General features: G+C 39.0%; 1 protein-coding gene across 5 annotated transcripts in view; it reads right to left on the bottom strand.

Annotated features, from left to right (window-relative positions):
• Cpne8 (copine 8) overlaps positions 1–21,346 on the bottom strand; it is a 193,788-nt gene that overhangs the window by 50,506 nt on the left and 121,936 nt on the right. For all 5 annotated transcript variants that reach the window (XM_021183655.3, XM_029469851.2, XM_029469850.2 and 2 more), the window contains 3 exons: positions 12,948–13,023; positions 1,137–1,190; positions 75–136 (listed from right to left, as the gene is read on the bottom strand). In XM_021183655.3, the coding sequence (XP_021039314.1) occupies positions 75–136; positions 1,137–1,190; positions 12,948–13,023 (192 nt within the window). The remainder of the gene's footprint in view (positions 1–74; positions 137–1,136; positions 1,191–12,947; positions 13,024–21,346) is intronic.

Here is a 21,346-nt window from a genome sequence, read left to right as displayed (position 1 = left end):
GGGAACAATCTATACACAAACACACACACACACACACACACACGATGCTGTGCAAGTTTTAAAAGGTGACTTACCCTCCTTTAATATAGTCCAGGAAGGAGACTTCTGTTTCCACCAAGAAGGACAGTAAGGTTACCTAGAGAGAGAGAGAGAGAGAGAGAGAGAGAGACAGAGACAGAGAGACAGAGAGACAGAGAGACAGAGAGACTACTACCTATCAGTATTAACTGTAATTTCAACATGGAATGGACACACTAAAGGGAACATGATATTCCCTTGCATTTCGAAAATAACTACAGACTTATTTATTAAAATCTGCTAAGATGTGCATTTGACGTTACTGGAAGGGAAGGGATGAAAGATAACATTAATTATCTACTACTCTGTGGCTATGAAGAACAGCTTGGCAGTGATCTGCAGGGACACTATGCTGTTCTCCACTGTAGAGTAGAAAAGATAAAAAGTTTGGAAAGCATTTAAAGATACATATGGATCCCTCAAGCTGAGCTATGCAAGAAATGGCCCTTTTTGCCCGTGTGCTTTAACATGGCCATCTAGTAATTGCAATGTTATGATTAATACAGAAGAACTTTAAAAGAAAACAACAAAAACAAATTTCTTCTGAGTAAATTAATTTTAGAAAAATACTTAGTTGTTTTTTTTTTTTAAATTTGTTTAATCTGAAAACAGGGTGGTCCTGATTACTTTTAGTTTTTGGCCATCTTTGCTCCCCTATCCCCATCCTGATCACCCCCAGCATCTCCACAGCTGATCTTTGATATCCCACCCATGACTACATTGACTTCCAAGGTTAACAGTAGGAGTCACTGAGGAATGTAGCCGTTCTGAGTTTGGTCTTTGCCAGATTCACTGCACTGACTTCTGCAGTGAAGAGAGAGATCAGAATAGCACATCAGCCTCCCTCAGAAGGGGCTAGCAGCAAATCATCCAATCATCCGCAGCCTCCATGATATCTTCTTTCAGTACAGCCCTCCCTAGGAAGGTAAGGCTTCCAGCACAGGCCTTTGTTTTCATATTCGAAGGGAAGTAAATGTCTTTCTGAGATGATGTATGCTCCCAACTGTTAAGTCATTTAGAATCCGAGTCTTTAACAAATAACAACAAATATGACTTACTGTTCCTGAATTAGTGTATTTTTTCTTTTTTCCTTTCTTTTTGGGATTCACCACCTTGAAGAAGCAAATAGAACAATTAAAAGGTTAGGCATCCTCAGATTAAAATCACATGTATTCCAGCTTGCAACATTCATCTCTTGCACATTCACGCGGCAACCCCTCTATTGTGACCCTTGGGTGGTCACTCGGCCAACTGTTCTGCTAAAATCTGAGGTGGCCAGGTTTAAAACAAGTCTTTTGTTCCTAATAGCTTTCTTTTACTTTGTCTTGATTACTTATAATCATGTATACATTTCTATAAGGACTTATTTTATCATTTTATTTATGTGTGTGAAAGAGTGACTTGTGAGTATGTTTGTAAGTGCTAGTACATGTGGGGGTGGGGGCAGGGGCCCAAGGGTCTGCCCCATGCTTGGGAACGCCTTAGAAAAAGCTCCCAGAGAAAAGCCACACCTTCAAACTGAACCTGCTGAATGGTTCATTAACTGATTAGACCTTCAGTGACAGTGGAGAACTGGATGACGGGGCAAGACAGTGCAGAGGCTCCTCCATCTTGTATTCTTGCTGAAGCCATTTCACATTTAACTAGAATTTGATTTCTTTGATGGAGAATCCTGTGGAAAAATTAACCAACTCTGATCTAAGACCTGAGGCCAAGACACCCTATCTAACTTACCTGAGCTTCTCTTAAACTGCTTGCTTCTTACCAAGCGAGATGCTAAGAGTTTGAAGGCAAGATATGGTTCTTGCCTTCAAAATCCTTGTGCTCTGGACACTTGGGGCTACATGTGGGTCCCTCAATACCTGAGTGTCGTCCCAGCCATGTGGAATAAAGACTTTCAATTAACTGTGCCTGAGTGGTTGTCTCTGGTGGGCTCCCCCTAACAGTTGGAATGTGGCAAGTTTAGAGCCAAACTACCTTGTTCAGTCCTTAGTCCTCTCAACAGATGTTTACTGGCCTCCAGTGAACCTGACCTAATAGCTTGAACAAGAATACTATGAACAAGGCACTGTTTATTCTTTGGAATGTGGTGGTGACTTCTCAGCTGTCTGCCTTCCAATGATGACAAGGCTAAGAGTTCTATCAACAGGGTCTGAGGCTTATCATGGAGAGGTCTTCTGTTTACTGTTTACTTATCATGGAGGGGTCTTCTGTCTACTGTACCCACCTTTCTGATGCTTCTGCTGATATATTTTCTTTTCACTGTGTATTCAAAGTTTATTCTTAGTGATACAAGATGTGTGTGTGTGTGTGTGTTTATCTGTGTGTCAGTGCGTGTAACTACATTTACTACTATCCAGCAAGCCAACCAGCAACTCTGAGTTTTAGTATATCATGGAAAATTCAATACTAAATAAAAAAAAATACCTTTATTTACAGAAGTTATACATACATTATCTAACATTCACAGTAACCTCGGGTCTACCAATATATTCTTTTTTTCAAGTCCTTGCTCTTAACTTTCTTTGTTATTATAAAAGCTTCATGAAATGTCTTCCACCTTAGAGCATAGAATCTGATGTAAGCTAGCTATATTTGTGGAATACAGTCACTGGAATAGTCTCCATAGTAAAGTTTCTATCTCCTTTCACTTTGAGATGACATGTATTTTTTGGCAATGGGAGTCCTCGCAGAGACAGGAAGAGGGCAGGGCATCGCCTGAAGCTGAAGTTGAAGGCAGTTGGGGTACGGGGAATGAAATTCAGTTTCTCTGGAAGACGAGCCAAGTGTTCTTAACCACTGAGACCTCTCTTCACTGTCATACACACATACCTTCTGGATTTAAATGAGACCTTTCAGATCAATGTACCCAAACAATGAATATTTCTCGCAAAGAATCATAAATTTCAACTCAATGGTGGTAACACACACCTGAGGAAGATGAGACAGGTGGGTGGGGAAATTGAGGCCAGGATGGGTTACAAAAGGAAAGGTGGGACATGGCCCCCCCACCAAAAAAACAAAAAGAAAGAAAAGGAGAAAAGAAAAAAAGACAAGAAAAAGAAAGGAAGGAAGGAAAAAGAAAGACTCAAGGAAAGAGGGGAGGAAATGAAGGAATAAGATAAAGGAAAATCATAGGTCGCTAAAGAGAGTACAACTTGAAGTCATAACTTGCCCTTTATTAAAACGTTAACAGCAAATGACCTAAAGTGTGAATGTTAGGAGACACATGAACAAAACTTCTGTTAATCATGCTGCCATCCACTCCCCAGTGGCTGGTAAGGGACAGACCTGTGGACACATTGTAGCAGGACAGCGGCGCCAAAGATTGAAGCAAAATTAAAATGAAGAAGACAGCAAGTACCTCCCCTCCTTCCCCAGTTTCATACAACAAAGGGTTCATGCTCTGGGCAGTTTTCAGAGAAAGATCCGAAGCTGCCCTTCCCCATCTTTTTCATCTCACCATGTGAGAGAAAAGCCTTCAGTATACACAGGGGTGGCTGGAGGTGAGAAAAATAAATGTCACAGGGAGGGGCTGACCCTTGGTGGCCACACATTTTGTTTTTTTCTCTCACTTCGTTGCTCCAATCTAACAATGTGTTTACTAAAAATCTCTCTTAACGGTTCCCTTTCAAATGAAAACTATTAGAAACATAATTGCAATAAGCAATAATGTTCAAAATCTTTGTTTATTAAAGTATGCCCTATGCATGATCATGCATGCAGTGTATCTGTCTACACACGTGTGTCTATGGTTTGGTTTGAGCATCATGCACTTAGTGAGGATTCGACTTATAAGTAAAGGCTCATCTAAACTGAAGTCAATAATTTGGCCCAGCTTCATTTTGTTCACAGTAAAACTAAAATTTAAAAACAAAATAAGGATTGTCTAATCAGAGATGGTCCGGGTCCTGAATCTTCCCTTGGAACAATTTAAGTTCTTAAAATTAAAATGCTAAGGACATGACGTATGTAATCATACAACTCTGACTCAAAGCAGTCTCTCCTTGATCCGTATCCCAATTCCGGTTCTACAACATGGTCCCAACTTCTTGATGGTATAAATTAACTTTAAGAAATGGTTGTGGCTACTCTAGGAAATGCTTTCCTATTGGACAATCATTTTCCCTTTGGATGAGAATAACCTATGTCTATGGCTTTAAATGTGTTTTTTTATAAAAATGAATTTATATATAAACCACAAGCATGTTGAAGATTTTAAGGATATTTTTGAAAGCTATAGCTTCCTTAAAAGCAAATAAATGGGGTTTTTAAGAAACAATACTGGGTGACTGTCCTATCTTCTAAGTTAAATGACTGTCAGTGGCATGCCTTCAACTGTGCTGACCTGATAAGATCACAGCAGGGCTTGTTAAATGTTAATACTCTTTAGCAAGAAGAAGAAATGAACATGCTATCATATATACATTATATATATATATACACATATATATATACATATATATATATGTACATGCATACACACATACACACACATATATATGTGTATATATACATATATATTGAGAGATATATGAATGTATGTATAAATGTATATAACATTTATATGACTATAAAATGTTCTCATACTGAGTAAAAATGTTAAGTGTGACTGTTTCTGGACCACCCACAGTCCCATCAACATCCTCTGTAAGTCTAGTAAACGTATTGGCTCTTCAGAGTGAACTTTAATGAACTGAACTTTGGTTTGTCATTGGAACCTTACAAAGAAGGGCTAGACATTGCTTAGTCTCCCCTCCCCTAAGGAGAAAATTCTCACAGCTGATAGAAAATTCACTGTCAATGCTATTATGTCTCAGGGCATTAAGGAAGAACAATGTTGGAAGGTGTAAAGATGGAAGTTGTGTTAGTAAAGAAGGATGGATGCATGAAGATCAGGAAGGATGGATATTTGCAGAATGGCAAAAAACAAAACTAAAAAAAAAAAACTTTTGTGTGATATTAAGGTCTGAGTGAGTTATTTAAGGCATATATGTGAAGAGACTTAGAGATAATACATATGACATCAAGACTTCTAAGGTTTAAAAATCAGCAATTACAAAAATTGGCTAAAATATATGTCAAATCAAAGTGTACTTAGGAATATTTGTCTAATTCATAGTGTACAGTAAGTTAAAAGTATAGGACTGGTATACTGATCTTCTGGGTGTTTAGTATCCAGACTTGGAGGCTATGCTAATGTGGCCAGAGGGACTAATGGGGAGAATATTTTCTCAATTGCCCTCCAAGATCTACGGAGGTTCCAGGGGACTGTGGGCCATCTCTAGAAATGTTCTACAGCTCTGAAGAGTTTTGTGTTCTGTTGTTCAGGGAGGCCATGGAGCAGGCCCTCAAAAACCATTTAGAGAATGCAATATTTAGCACTCTATGAGGAATCACGGAATGATGGGAAGTCAAACAAGAATTAATGATTTCAAAATTGTGAATGGTTGTGTGTCAATAATGTGTCTAAAACCGTCCTTCTAGCATTCAGCATTCAATTTAGGAGAAATGTGTTTCGATGGATTTTAGGAAAGAGATAAGAACCTCCAGTCAGCCTTCAGTGGAAATTCAGTTGCATACACACATACATCGCTTGGTTCCTAGCACATCATGATTAACGTTCATTATAGGGATTAGTTCAGATAATGTGATTTTGTGATTAAGTTAAATAAAGATTTGTCATGAGGGTCACAAAAGGTAGGTTCGACAATCAAGAGAACACCTGGTATTGTGTGTAACTATGATCACATTTATTAATTACTTCACACACTGAAATGGCCTAGAAAAGCTCATTTAAAATATGGAACAAGAGGCCACCATGGGTTTTTGTTTTGTTTTATTTTATTTTGTTTTAATCTAGAAAAACTAAGACTTGTTCCAAAAAAACACAAAATCCAAAATCAAGGCTCATTCATTTAATTAAAAAAACAAACCAAAACAAAACAAAACACTGAATCTCTGCACCACCTTCGCCTTTCTCAATCTCCTAGTTCTCAGCTTGGTAGCACAGAAAAGTCAGCTTTGCAAAGAGAGTAGTAGAGAAAAACTGACAACTATCTACAAGCCACCAACAGGTCAGACCCTGGCTATTTACAAAGAATTAGCATTAACAGACTTGTCTAAAATCTATGAAAGCTTCTTTAAACAGCATTTGATTTGTCTTTCTCTGACCTCATTCAAAGCTTGAGAGCTGGGAAAACCTTTATCTCCCAGACATGTGTTGAAAATAGTTTGTGGTAACTGTTAGCCCCTGGATATCTGCCAAAGGAGAGAGGAAACAGTTTCTCTATGGGGTTGATGTGCAAACCAAAAGGGAGGGAAGATCTGAGATACAAGGTGCCTTTAGAGAAAAGTTTTAATATGAATTGTTTTATTATGTATAGGGGTGTATGTGTGTGTGTGTGTGTGTGTGTGTGTGTGTGTGTGTGTGTGCTGGTGCTCACAGAGCTCACCCCTAGAGCTGGAGTTGAAAGCAGTTGAGAGGTGCAGGATGTGGGTGCTGGGAACTTAACTTGGATCCTCTGCGAGAACAGAAGGTGCTCTTCCCTGCGAAGTTATCCCTCCAGATACAGAGGGTTTTAAAAAGCTCAAGCTGGGGCAGGTCAACTGGCAGTCTGGTGGGGAAGGAAGCCCTGTGACCTACAGGCTTTGCAGTGTTGTTTCCCACTGAACTCCCCAGGAAGCTGAAGAGGATGGGCTGGGAGGAGGAACCCAGGGAGGAGCCTAAGTGGGCCATGGTGGAGGCAAAGCATTAAAAAGGAAAAGAAAAGAAAAAAGGAAGGGCAGGCATAAGGGAAGAGGGGAGCAAGGACAAATAGGCTGCCAGAGTCCAGCCTCTAAAGGAGACAAGAAAGAGGCCATGTCTGACTAACCACCCACCATGCCTTTTATCCAGTGGAACATTTTAAAAAATCAACTAATCAATAAATGTGAGGTTTTTGGTAGCTCTAGAAATAACTTTGGATGGGGTGGGGGGAGGACAGAGGGGTTCTATCTCATCTTATTTTTTTAAAGTATTACTGATATTTTTGTTTGTCTTGGGTTTTTTATTTTTAATATTTTTTATTACGTATTTTCCTCAATTACATTTCCAATGCTATCCCAAAAGACCCCCATCCCCTCCCCCCCTTCCCTACCCACCCATTCCCATTTTTTTGGCCCTGGCATTCCCCTGCATATAAAGTTTTTGTGTCCAATGGGCCTCTCTTTCCAGTAATGGCCGACTAGGCCATCTTTTGATACATATGCAGCTAGAGTCATTGACAAAAGGGACCTCATGAAACTGCAAAGCTTCTGGAAGGCAAAAGACACCATCAATAAGACAAAAAGACCACCAACAGATTGGGAAAGGATCTTTACCTATCCTAAATCAGATAGGGGACTAATATCCAATATATATAAAGAACTCAAGAAGGTGGACTCCAGAAAATCAAATAACCCCATTAAAAAATGGGGCTCAGAACTGAACAAAGAATTCTCTCCTGAGGAATACCAAATGGCAGAGAAGCACCTGAAAAAATGTTCAACATCCTTAATCATCAGGGAAATGCAAATCAAAACAACCCTGAGATTCCACCTCACACCAGTCAGAATGGCTAAGATCAAAAATTCAGGTGACAGCAGATGCTGGCGAGGATGTGGAGAAAGAGGAACACTCCTCCATTGTTGGTGGGACTGCAAGCTTGTACAACCACTCTGGAAATCAGTCTGGTGGTTCCTTAGAAAATTGGACATAGTACTAAAGGAGGATCCAGCAATACCTCTCCTGGGCATATATCCAGAAGATGTCCCAACTGGTAAGAAGGACACATGCTCCACTATGTTCATAGCAGCTTTATTTATAATAGCCAGAAGTTGGCTTTTTTTTTTTTTAAGAGATGAAATGATTTACCGGTTGTTTATTTTGGGGAACAACCAGAAGATAGGGAGATACTGAATTAGGAAAGGCTGTGGCTGTCTCAGGGATCAGACTAAACAAACCATGGAAGGGGCTAGTTTTATATCCTGTAAATACAAAGCAAACTTAACTGCAATTTGGATCTCAGTAATGCATTTGTGTCTGGAATATTTTCAGTCACATCTAGTCTTGTGTTTCTAGTAGAACAGGTTCTACAGATCCACTCCTTGGTTCTTGCCCTGTTTAGGACTGTGATGTTGCTGGCTGTAGCAGTCCGTTTTCCTAACAATTTTGATAGTGTGCTCTGAAAGGTAATTTGAGTCTGTGCTGTATAGGGCATAAAAATCCTCAAATCAGCAGATCATATGTAGACATTAAAGCATGAAGCCTTATCTATACTCATTCTAGCTCCCAAATAATTGACATAAAGACCCACTAGATTTATTAACAAGTTTTAAGCACTATGACTGGGCAGATATTCATCTATTCTAACCTTCAAAGCTGTCTACTTTCCAGCCACAGGCTCCATGTTACTTGCAGTCTGAGTCTTGCCCTGGCTTGCTGTGCTCCACATGTTGTCCCCTTGGCCACCCACTCGCCAGGACTCCTCCTGGATCCTTTGCCTCATGGCCTCTCTTCTCTCTACTTTCATGTTCTAGGTCCTTCTCTCTTACTTCTATCTGGGAGGGATTCCTAGCTGGAATCGGAAGTCTAGCCATCCTATCTCCTCTTCAAAGATATAGGCAGAGTCAACGTTTTATTGATCAATCACAGATGATGGAAAAAATATTGAGATGTTTGACCAAACCAATTGTCTGGACTCTGGACAAATGTCTGGGTATAGAAATCAGCATCTGAATTCACAGTGCACAAGACTGACTGCCAACAATCATGAAAGGTTGGCTATGCCATGTGAAGTCTTAAGGGAAACTTGTTGCCAAGTTTGAGGCTGAGACATCACTGGGTTAATGTTGAAAAGAAATGAGATGTGGCTCTTCAGGAGTGTTTTGGTATCTGAGCAATACCTGGCTTCAGAATTTTGGTAGATGTGTTAAGAACCATGTGTGAATTGGAACTTCAGTGTACCAATGTTCAACCAATGAAATTTCAGAAAGTTCAAGCTGGATGGGGTGAAACACAATCATAACTCTTGGGAGGCTGAGGCAGGAGGATTGCCAGGTCAGCCTAGGCAACAGAGTATATCCCTGTCAAGAGAGAGAGACAGAGACAGAGACAAAGACAGACAGAGACAGAGATACAGAGACACAGACAGAGCTAGAGATAAAGACAGAGAAATAACAACAAATTACAAGCCAACTCACAAGGGAAACGTGCTATTAGTAGGAATATGCTCAAGAGGGATATATGGATATTCACATGTACTAGAAGGACCAGAAAGGGTTAACAGCCCAAGTTTCTACTCAGAAATCAAGAGAAAGCTAAAGCAGTATTCCACACTATTGGATTGTGCAATGTGTGTCCCAGATGTACACAGAATCATCTACTGATCACCACACTAGAAAAACAAAGATGTCCATAGACCACACACACACAAAAAAAAATGCTTTACAGAGCTAATTTGTCAGACTCACTCAATAAGTAACAATCCCTCTCTACCTAATCCCTCTCTCCTGTGTGTGTGTGTGTGTGTGTGTGTGTGTGTGTGTGTATGTATGCACGTATGTCTGTGTCTATATGTCTCTCTGTGTGTATTGTAGATGGAACTTGTTTCTCTTAAATACAGTCTCACTATAGAGCACATGTTGGACTTGAACTCACGATCCTTCTCTGTCAGCCTCTTGAGTGCCACCATGCTCAGATGTCTGCTGAGAGCTGAAATCTCCTTGTACACACATGCATTGTGTTTGACTTCCTTCAGCCTGATATTATTGACAGTGTTTCTTTTATAAAAAGAAAACATTTACACTGAGCTAATGGCACCAACATTATCCCAGGACAGTTAATAATAGAAAATTCCCTATTTAGCCTCTTTGTCATCTGATCAGAGGTCACACCCAGGATCCCATTAAAACTATCTTCCATGTATAAGAGAGAATGGGAAATGGCTGAAACTAATCATTTGAATAGATTGTATCAACTAAGGAAGCTCAGAGTAGCATATCTCTGCAGGAATAAAATAAAAAACCCTGAAAGGGCCAGAAGAAGTTGTATGCATAATCACTCCTTTTGAGCCTTGAGGTCAGAGGGACTAAGCACTTACGTGTGCACAGTCTAGCTGATACAACTTTCATTAGCTGTATAGACTTAATATCTCTTTTAAAAGACTTAAATAGAAAAGATTATTATTCAGTCTTTGTGACTAGAATCTTTCTTGGGCTGAGGTAACCCTCTATAATTCCATAGGTCAATCAGCACACTACGGTTTAGAGCACAAACTAAAGACCACTGCAAAAAAACACTGTGTCTGTCTTGCGTTCTTTTTTTTTTTTTTTTTTTTGAGATCTATACTAAGCTTTATTAAATTGCTTTTAAGTGTCTAGTTTTTTTTTAATATTTTTATTACATATTTTCCTCAATTACATTTCCAATGCTATCCCAAAAGTCCCCCATAGCGCCCCCCACTTCCCTACCCACCCATTCCCATTCTTTTGGCCCTGGCATTCCCCTATATTGGGGCATATAAAGTTTGCAAGTCCAATGGGCCTCTCTTTCCATTGATGGCCGACTAGGTCATCTTTCGATACATATGCAGCTAGAGTCAAGAGCTCCGGGGTTCTGGTTAGTACATCATGTTGTTCCAACAATAGGGTTGCAGATCCCTTTAGCTCCTTGGGTACTTTCTCTAGCTTCTCCATTGGGAGCCCTGTGATACATCCAATAGCTGACTGTGAACATCCACTCCTGTGTTTGCTAGGCCCCGGCATCGTCTCACAAGAGACAGCTATATTTGGGTCCTTTCAGCAAAATCTTGCTAGTGTATGCAATGGTGTCAGCGTTTAGAAGCTGATTATGGGATGGATCCCTGGATACGGCAGTCTCTAAATGGTGTCTTGCGTTCTTACACACTGAGATTTCCATTCATCTCTGTGCGTCCCAAGGGATGCAGAGCCCAGTAAAGACCATGGAATGCAGAATAATGAAGATATTTTCGTCAGCTAATGAATGAATGATGATAGAAACGCAACTATTTCAGACCAGTAAGAAGGTCAGGGACGAGAGCCCTTCACTCTCAAAAGAAATCAGCTTTCGTGGCGTCCTGGCGGAGAAGAGATGCACCACCTGCTAAGTAGTGAGATACACTCTTCTGCTATTCATATGCAGTAAAATCTTAAAAGTTTAGAGGATGCTCAGATACCCATGATCAAGGATCAACAGTGCTAATCCCAGATTTGGTGGCTGAGGGCAGATGTGACTTCAGTATGTGTTGTAAATCTGGATTTTGTTACCGACTGTATAGTGCCCTGGCTATCCTTTCGGTCTCTACCTAAAGAAAAGTGAACGTGCTGAGACACGCTATGCAGGCCATAACTTACTTATGCTAATGGTAGAAAAGTGAATAGTTTTACTTCTCTAATTAGTAATTTGTTTATTAGAGGTGGATCGGGAAACAGAGCCTTGCAACTGAAGCACAATGGCTTAGGATTTGTATATAAAATAAACAAACATTTCCCAAGACCTGAACAGGGACTACATGAGCAGACATGCTAGCACAAGTGGGGGAATCTACCACAGACTCAGCTCTTCAGAAAAACCCACAGGCAGCTAGGAAAGGCAGAGAGCAGGAGAAACAGCCTTCCCAGAGAAGAGGATACCAATTGGTTATCCTATACCAAAGAGTTAGCTCTGAAGATATATGCATAAAAGTAACATTATACAGATTGTAAAGACTATGTTTATACATTCAAGAACACACACACATCAGATATTAAAGAAAAAGAAGCTAGAGGTTATACATTTGGGAGAAAGCAAAGGTGAGGGCATATGGGAGGGGTTGGAGGGAGAAAAACAGAAAGGGAAAAATAATGTTAGTTGTATTTTAACTTCAAAAATGGAAAAACAAAAGTTTCCCAGGGATGGGGAGATGGTTTAACAGTTAAGATCATTGCTGCTATTCTAGAGGACGCAGATTCTGCTCCAACCATCCACACCAGGCTGCTTGCAACCACCCATAACCCCAATTTCCAAGGATCTGACATCCTTTTGTGGAAAAAAAAGCTTCCTAGGCCAATCTTAATACCTCAAATTAAGTAGATCATGTAACTTTAAAGCAAGAATAAAACTGAGCCAATTGCCTGTGGCACTGCAGTGGTTCGGGCATTAACCTAATGGGGAACTAAGGGAATGAAGAAAGGACGGACACATAGCCATGCAGAGAGACTGGGAAGAGGTGGGTGGTTCTTGATCTGAGGGAGGACACCAACTGTGCACATGTATGTACACAAGAGAGAGAGAGAGAGAGAGAGAGAGAGAGAGAGAGAGAGAGAGAGAGAGAGAGAGAGAGAGAGAGAGAGAGAGAGAGAGGAGCATATTTATTTTACACATCAGAATCAAGGAGTCGGGCTCATGGTATAAACTGAACAAGGGGGCTGGTGCAGCTAACCTCAATGGGTTAGCTGTGAGGAGCAGTCTCAGGCTATAGTCCTTAGAGAAGGATGCTGTGTTGAAAGTCTCTAAAAACACTGTCAGCATTTGCACTGGGACCAGAGGAAGGCTTTGCTGCCCCTCAACCATGCATATTCACTCAGAATTTTATCTGCTCTCCAAAAATATCTTTGCTTAATGATACACCATCTAAAACAACCATTTGATTAAAGAGAGAAGTAAACTAACATTAATTAAAGGGATAGGTCAGTCCAAATTTAAAGATTATAAAGGTACTCATGTATATACGTTCCCATGCACATGCACGCTTGCATGTTCTTGCCCTTTGGCAATGTTACTTTGATAACAGGGTAGATCACGCACTGCCTGATGTGGGAGGTCAGTAGCAAAGGTCGTTGCTTTTTACCTCATAGACATTGAATTGTGACTGTCCTCTTGCGAGCTCCCGATAGCTTGTTGTGAATTCTCCAATGAAATCATGACTGAAAGTGAGAGGAGGAAACAGTGTGAAACATTAGCTTTGTGTAATTCTTGTGCCTGTTTCCAAACATTTTATAAAGGAACAACACGTTGATGATGAAAAATGTTTAATATATTGATAAACATCACTTTATAACTTAGAAGATCTCTTGAGAAACATACTTTATTGCATTATATATTAATTAACTGTATTATATTACTACGTAATTTCCCTTAATGTAAAATTTATAAGCAATAATCATATTCCATTAATATCATCATTTATCAATAGAAGAACATGTACATTATAAGAGCTGGAGAGTTGCTCAACTTGAGAGAATTTAGAAACACCCGGAAGGCGTTTTCTTTTCCCATGCCTGAAGGAGGATTATCTTGATTGTGTCAACTGAGGTGGGAACACTGGCCCACTGTGGGCGGCACCATTCCTTAGGTGGGATCTGGAGGTGTGAGTAGAAAGAGGGAGCTGTAGAGCAGCATGCATTCACTGCTTAATACTTCTGACGGTCTTGTCATGTGACCAGTTGCTTCAATTCTGCCACCTTGACTTTCCAGCCATGATGGACTGGCTGTACCTTAAACCTTGAACTAAATAAAATAAGTCTTTTCTCCCTTAAGTTGCTTTTTTCAGTTTTTGTTTTTTGTTTTTGTTTTTTTTTTTTTGTTTTTTTTTTTATCACAGTAACAGGAAAGGAATCTAAGGCAGGAGCTAAAATATTATTATAAACAAAAAGGTATGCCATAGTAGTTCTTGTGTCACAGGACTTGCAAGCTGTTCATTGACATAAGTGGATGTCCTTGTAAACCCTAACAGAATTGAAGGTTTAGCTGTGAATCACTTCAGAAGTTAAGAATCTTCCCTAAAGAACAGTAATAAGCGATGAAGTTGTGTTTAACCAACCAAAATCTTAATTTCTGAAAGCAAGGTTCTGAAGAAAAATAAAGCCAATTAACTTAAATCAATTGCGTAAATTTTGTCATAAGAAAATTGTTTTCTTTACAATCACTTGAGGTACAACTCACTTTAAGTCCAGCGTTCCAATTCCCCTTCTCTAAAAGGTCCTGCATATACAGCACTATTATCCTTATATATGGTGACCTTCTTTAGAGCAGTCTAATCTTGAATTCCGTAATTAATGTTCAGATCTGGATTTGCATCCATGCAGATGTGAAAGGAGAGTGATGAAGTTAGTAATATGCTGTGATTATGATGTCAATCCTTAGAACTCATTCCATCCAGTTACACACAGACAAGGACACAACCTTCACTACTGGTACGTCAGCTCTTCTTCATGCCTTGTAAAATATGGAAACAAGGATTTAACTAAGATAGACGAAACAATTCCTTTGAACATGGGAAGCACAGCCTTCTATCCACAATATCTTTTAAGAAACCTTGTAACTCTCTTGAGTCCTAGTGATTCTATGTAGAGCCTTGCTTCTCCCTTATGCAACAATCAGGTATCTTAAATAGTAACCATGGAGATGAAAAATTCTACTGAAGGGGTTCAGATACTGTGGCACTGACAGGTATGATTAGACCTGTGATAGTGAGTGTTCCCTGAGCAGCAGTGGAAACAGACAATGAAGACCTAACATTATGTGGGCCTATTTAGGTTTGGTTATTTGTTTACAATTCAGTGTTCAGACCTTGATTGTTTGTGCTCCATTTCTGTCATCCAACACCTATCACTTGACAGAGGAAGGCAACATTTACTAGTCTCGAGCAAATGAAATTAGGTGATGAAGACTCAAAGTCAGGAGCATCTACCTACATAGAGCCTTTCTGACAGAATGGAATATCTTGGGTTCAACTCGGGGTCTGGGTTTTGAGCATGCTCTGATATGACTAAACTGAACTCAGTGTAGAACTAAGGAGGGGGTCTTTAATAGTTGGCTATTTTGCACTAGATATATTTGTTACTCTTTTGAAAACCTGAGAAATGTACAATAGGGGGCAACCTGTTTGTTCTCAGTGATGGAAATATTACTTGAAATTGCTCAACTGGGTGACCTGCTCTGAAAGATGCCCACATGTTCTAAGAGAGAATGAAGAGAGAATTTGTGATTTGTTTCTAGCAGAATGTAGCCTATGCTATCCTCTACTGAATTCTGTTTCCCACCCTTACTGCTAGACCCCAGACATCTTCAAAATGTCTTGTACTTGTTCAGAAAAAAGTATACCATGAAGAAATAAAACAATATAGTATTGTTTCCCATCTCAATATGATCCAAGACAGTCATTTTAGAAGAAAAAAACCAAACTCATATGTAACTGAAATATTCTTATATTGTAGCAGATAACATCCATTTAGTCAGAACTTGCATGGCAAACCCAAGACAGTGACCTATGGACTAGAGAAAGCCCATCATTTTACCAATACAGTCCCCAGAGAAATGACTGAATAGGAATAGAAGACTTATCAAACTCATAAGAATAGCAAGCAATAAAGTTGCCAAGTCTAGACACAGATTGTCTCAAGAATACCAGTGATGTAAAGAAAGATGATCAGATTAGTATAAATGCATAGATATGCTTTATCATTCCCAGCCTTTATAAACTGTACTATTTCAAATACTGCATGTTTAACTATAAATCACATCAGAATTGTTTCAAATTTACTGTTTAATATGTGTGTGTGTGTGCATGTGTGTGTGTTGTGTGCATGCAAGTGCGTGTCTGAGAAATAGCATGTGTGATATGTTGTGAGTGTGTATGTGTGTGGGGGCATATATGCCTGGATGCACATGCCTATGGGTGCTTGTGGGGGTATACAAGAGTGTGGGGTGTCCACCTTTACTACTCTCTGCATATTCCTTTGAGGTAGTACCTCTCTTTGTACCCAAGGCTTGTGTTTTCTGCATTAGCCTGAAAGCCAGCAAGCCCCTGTGATTACCCATCAAAGCTGGCAATACAGGTATTGGTGGAATGCCAAGATTGTGACACAGATGCTGGCCTCCAAAGTCTGGTCCTTATGAGTTCACAAGTCCTCATAATTGCTGAGCCATCTCCTTACCATATATATGTATATGTATATGTATATGTATATGTATATGTATATGTATATGTATATGTATATGTATATGTACATCTGATCTCTATTTTTTCCTATCTACTATCACTGGATTCCACTAAAATAAAAAGGAAATTAAACTTGATTTAATAATTTATCTGTTTTGGGATAGCACTGGAAATGTAAATGAAGAAAATACCTAATAATAAAATTAAATAATTTATCTGTTTATACTGTGTTCAATATAATACTGAAAATGTTTGCTACATATAAAAATATGGTGAAAAAGTATTTGAAATTAAATCAAAAGCAACAAGTTCCTTATAACTTTAATAATAATGTTCTCACTATGTTCTATGTTGACTTGCTTGTAACTAAATATTTTGTTTTCTGAATGCATTTTCAAAGCCAAGTTCAGTACAGCACCTTCAGTGTGAGTTACATCTCTCTACATGATTCTGGTTCACATTTTATAATACATATGAAAAGTTTGAGGTAAGGAATTAAGAGAAATTTAGAACAAACTGATGACTGCCATCACTAGCAATTTCGCTGCAGAAACTAGTTTTGAGTCAAATGCAGGATGAAGTCTATGCATCCCAGTCACATCTATGTTCCATCCCAGGTGGAGAGCAGCAGGCTGCAAGTGGGATTCGGGTTTATACCTGTCCTTGAATACAGACATCAGTACCCTCATGCACATTAGCATGTTGTCCTTGGCATCACCTATCAGCTTAGCTACTCTTTCCTCCAAGAAGCCTTTCTTGGGTCATACCCTCACCCTTAGCTCTCAGAAACAACAGCAAGCCTCAAAGCACCACTGTCTCTCTATTATTCTATTTCCCACCACAGAGTGTATATGATTATTTATGTGCTTCCCCTTTTGGGCTTATTAGTCTAGAAAACAGGCAAGTTAAAAATCTTACCTCTGTATTCCTATACATCTACATCAGTGCCTGACACACAGTGGGTACCATGAGTGGCACGTTGTGCTCAGATTATAGCATTGTCAATGCCTGGTACACAGTGGGTACTGTGAACGGCACCATGTACTCAAATTACATCCGTCAGTGCCTAGCACACAGTGGGTACCATGAATAGTGCTCAGATTACTGACACAGCTGACCTATGCTCTTACTTCGCTTATATTATCAGTGTTTTTGCCTCATGTCCATCATATGCACTTCAGCATTTCAGTAAATGTGTCCGTTAGGTTAACTTTTGAAGCCCTGCAATGTGAACACAATTCTGATTGTTATTGTCCCACAGGTTATGGGGCTATTTGATTACAAGGAAGGTTCTGCCTTCTGGGGCAGTTCTGATGGTTTTCATGTTTACTTTCCCAACTGTCACCTAAGAACTCTGTACGGATGTAACAGCTGGCAGATATATCCAAATCACCCCATTGCTTTCTCTATCATGGTATGGTCCTGAGTTACTTTCAACTTCAGGAGATACATACACACACATACATACATATATATGTGTGTGTGTGTGTCTATATATATGTACTTATACACACAAACACATATATATGTATACATATGAATCTATATACATACATGTGTGTATATATGTATATATGTTTATACATATATACACATATGCATACATATATGTATATATAGATTAATACATATGAATCTATCTATCTATCTATCTTATCTATCTATCTATCTATCTATCTATCTATCTATCTATCTATCTATCTATCTATATGCCTGTATGTCTTCACCTAAAACAATGTCTATGTCTTATTTCAAAACTAAATTTAAATAATTAATTTGATTCTTTCTGTCAAATGTGTTTATTTTTAAAGACTTTACCACAGTGCATTCTAATTTTTTCCAATGTAGTTTGAAACACCTATACATGTCATCAATTAAAAGGTCTTAGTCAAAATCATTTATAGAGACATATTAAGTGCATAATTTTGAAGTGCTGTATAATACAGCGTGGCATTTTGAAGTTATATACACAAATGAAACCTGCATAGATTCTAGAATGCTCACTTCTGGAGTCCTTCTCTTTGGGTTAATGTCACATTATGATGGATTCAGGTGTGGGTTGAAGGGAACCTGCAGACATTCCCTTTAGGGTATATAGTGTGATGTGAAGGCTTCAGGTCTGTACTCACACAAAATGGGTACAACTTGTTATGATTTGAGTATGAAATGCCCCCCATGGGCTCATGTTTGCTTGTCCCTGTGCTAGTTTTCCTACTTTGGGAGGCTGTAGAACTTTTAAGAGGTGAGCTGTGGCCTGGCTGGCAAAGTCAAATCACAATTCACTCCCCAGTTCTATTAGACCCTCTGTGATATGAAGGGCTGCATCTTCACATGCTCCCAGGAGCAGGGAGGTCTTCCCTGACTTATAAATGTAAAGTCCCTAAAACCCTGAGCCAAAAGAAGTGCACCCTCTCTTGTTTCTGTCCAGTATTTCAGTCACTAATTCATCTTTCCTATGAGGGCACCCTCTCTGTCTCTATTTCTTCTCTCTCCATTTATATTCTCTGTGTTTTCCTATCTAAATTTCTGCCAGTGGCAGCAAGCATCATATAGTCTTGGAAAATAACAAGGACTTGAAAAGTGAGGGGCCACAGCAATGGCAGACCTCTCCCACTCAAGTGTAGGGAGCTACACACACAGCTGCAGACACTCCTCCTGTATAAACCCATTCGTACAGAATGGCAATAGTCTTTGTCCGCAAGTGATGAAACCAAACAAGGACAAGTCACGTGTACGTCAGACTCGTGGTTGACGATGACTGCCACAAAGAGCTGTGTCTTCATAAATTCACAGAACAATCTTTCAGCTGCTCCCATTTTGATAATCGTCATAACTCTTCGACCTCAATGCGCCTGACTTTAACGCTCTGACTGTAGTAGTTTAGATCCCCTCATATTGAACACTTGGGTCTCCAATTGCTGGTGCTTTGCAGGTAGGTTTAGGAGGCATGGCCTTGATGGAGGAAGTACGTCACTGGGGCTTTGAGATTCCAAAGCCTCATGCATTTCTAGTATATTCTTTGCTTTGTGCTTGAGGTTCAGGTTGTGAGCTCTCAGCTTGTTGCTTCAGCTGCCATGCCTTCACTATTCCATTATGAACCCTCACCATCTGGAACCAAAAGGCCATAAAAACTCTTCATTCTACACGTTGTCATGGTCATGGTGTTTTATCACAGCAACAGAAACACTGGCTTTTTAAACATGCTCTTTAGAATCTAATGGTTCTTTTGTCGTTGTTGTTGTTGTTGTTGTTGTTTTTGGTAGCTTCCTGAAATTCTAGTAGACACTCTCTAGTCCTCCTAAGAAGTCCCACAATGGCTGTTAAGCATCCCCAGGGTATGCGCTGCTCTTCTGTTGTCAAAGATGGAATAAGCATGATTACATTTCTTGGTCCAACCTAAATCTGAATGCTATTCAAACAGTCTGCTGCAAAGCCTCAATCCAGGTCCTAGATTGTTCTGATAGAAGTAAAATTTTCTTCATAAGGTATATTTTACCTAGCGTAATAGATATGTATATATTGAGGATATAAGCAACCCTGGGCAAATATTAAGTGGCTTTAGTACATCTAATATCTTTGCTCTTCTGTGTGTTACAGGTGTGCTTCTCAGTTTCCATGGAAACTGGATGGATGTTACTACTCCCATTCATTAGCGCAGCAGAACTAGCCTAATTTTATCAGACTTGCCCATAGCTGCCCCTCTATACATTTCTACTATAGATAAAAATTGTAAGGGTATATTTTATACATGTGTAGCATAACAAATGTTTAAAGCTATAGCTGTGATTTGGAGCTTATATATAATTGCATGTAACATATTTGAGTTACAAGAACTGTCAATATTTATAATTAATTTTTTATGGGATAACATTTGAAATGTAAATAAAGAAAATATCTAATTAAAGAAAAGAAAATACTTTGTTTATAAATTTGATTTTACTTTACTATGTCCACCCAAAGACTTGGATATAATTCCATCTTTCTAAGATGAAGAAATGATAATGGCATATAAGTGACAAATCTGCACTTAAGGATGTTATATGTGCCTTTGTAGCATTTACAGTCCTATACTGCCACAACTAATTTTTTGAAGAGAAAGCACAAAGAAATGTTTGAGTTTTATGTTCCATTATTCAAACTTTATGTATACCACATATAATTCAAACTTCATACATACAAATCTAACTTTTTAAAATATAATTACCTTTAATTTCTTGCAAATTGCCTGTATCTTAATTTAATAAAACCAAGCAAAAACATCGCACTCACATTAAAACTTCCAGATTCAGTAATAAGCACATTAAATATGAGGAGCAAAAGTCTTCAATATAAAATAGCTTTCATCAGTATGAAAGTGCTGAGATAATATTTGAACTTGACATCTTTATCACTTTCTCCTCACTAGGACAAAATACCTAAAATATAGCATCTACTAAGATGAGGAAGGCTTGGCCCCAGAGGGCTCCAGGATGGCTGGAGCATGTCCTCACCTCTTCCCATCACAGAGGAGCAGGAAGTAGGAAGAGGAGAATTTGAGCAAGCCTCAGACTTTCTCCTTTTCCACCTTTTATGCAGATTAGGCACCTCTTCTCTGGATTCTGCTCAGCATGTCCTCACTGAAACCTCTGAAAATGGCCTCACAGACTCACAGCGATTGCATCCAGCCAAGGTAGCATTCACAGAGACCTAGCAGTGCTGTGTGTGACTCGGCAGGACAGAGAGGTCTGGTTTTGTTTTAACTGCATCAGAGCCTCTGCTGCACATTTATCTAGGATTACTCGGACTACAAAACTGCTGAGACAGTATCTGAACTTGACATCTTTACCAACTTCATGGACTTTAAAATATTCATACTGTTTATATCACCTAATTGTTTTTCTATATACTTTGAAAGGAATTGGATTCTAGATTTAAACTCAGGCATTAATATCTAGAAAAATGAGTTTCTCAGACCCAGTAAGTGCATGGTTATGAAAGATGACAGTCTCAGTTAGTGATAATATTATTATAAAAAGCAAAACGAAATACCACTGACAGCTTTAATTAAAAAGAAAAGATAATTTTAATTTTAACCAAAGGACTAAAAAATGAAAGAAACCAAAACAAACAACCCAGGATAGAGCCCCTGCTCAACTTGGTTTTTTTCCCCTCTCTGTCACTGATACCAGAATTCAATTCTATGACATCAGTTCCTTTCTCAAATATTTGCAAGTAGTACATTTGTTCAAGAATTGATAGATAACCATGCTTCCATCACAGAAGGATAAATATGATCCAATATTTAATCATCTTCACCTTAGCTATGC

The sequence above is a fragment of the Mus caroli genome, unplaced genomic scaffold (genome assembly GCF_978045245.1).
Source record: "Mus caroli unplaced genomic scaffold, Mus_caroli_1 scaffold_16, whole genome shotgun sequence".
Classification (NCBI taxonomy): domain Eukaryota; kingdom Metazoa; phylum Chordata; class Mammalia; order Rodentia; family Muridae; genus Mus; species Mus caroli.
This window is presented reverse-complemented; position numbering and strand designations above follow the sequence as displayed.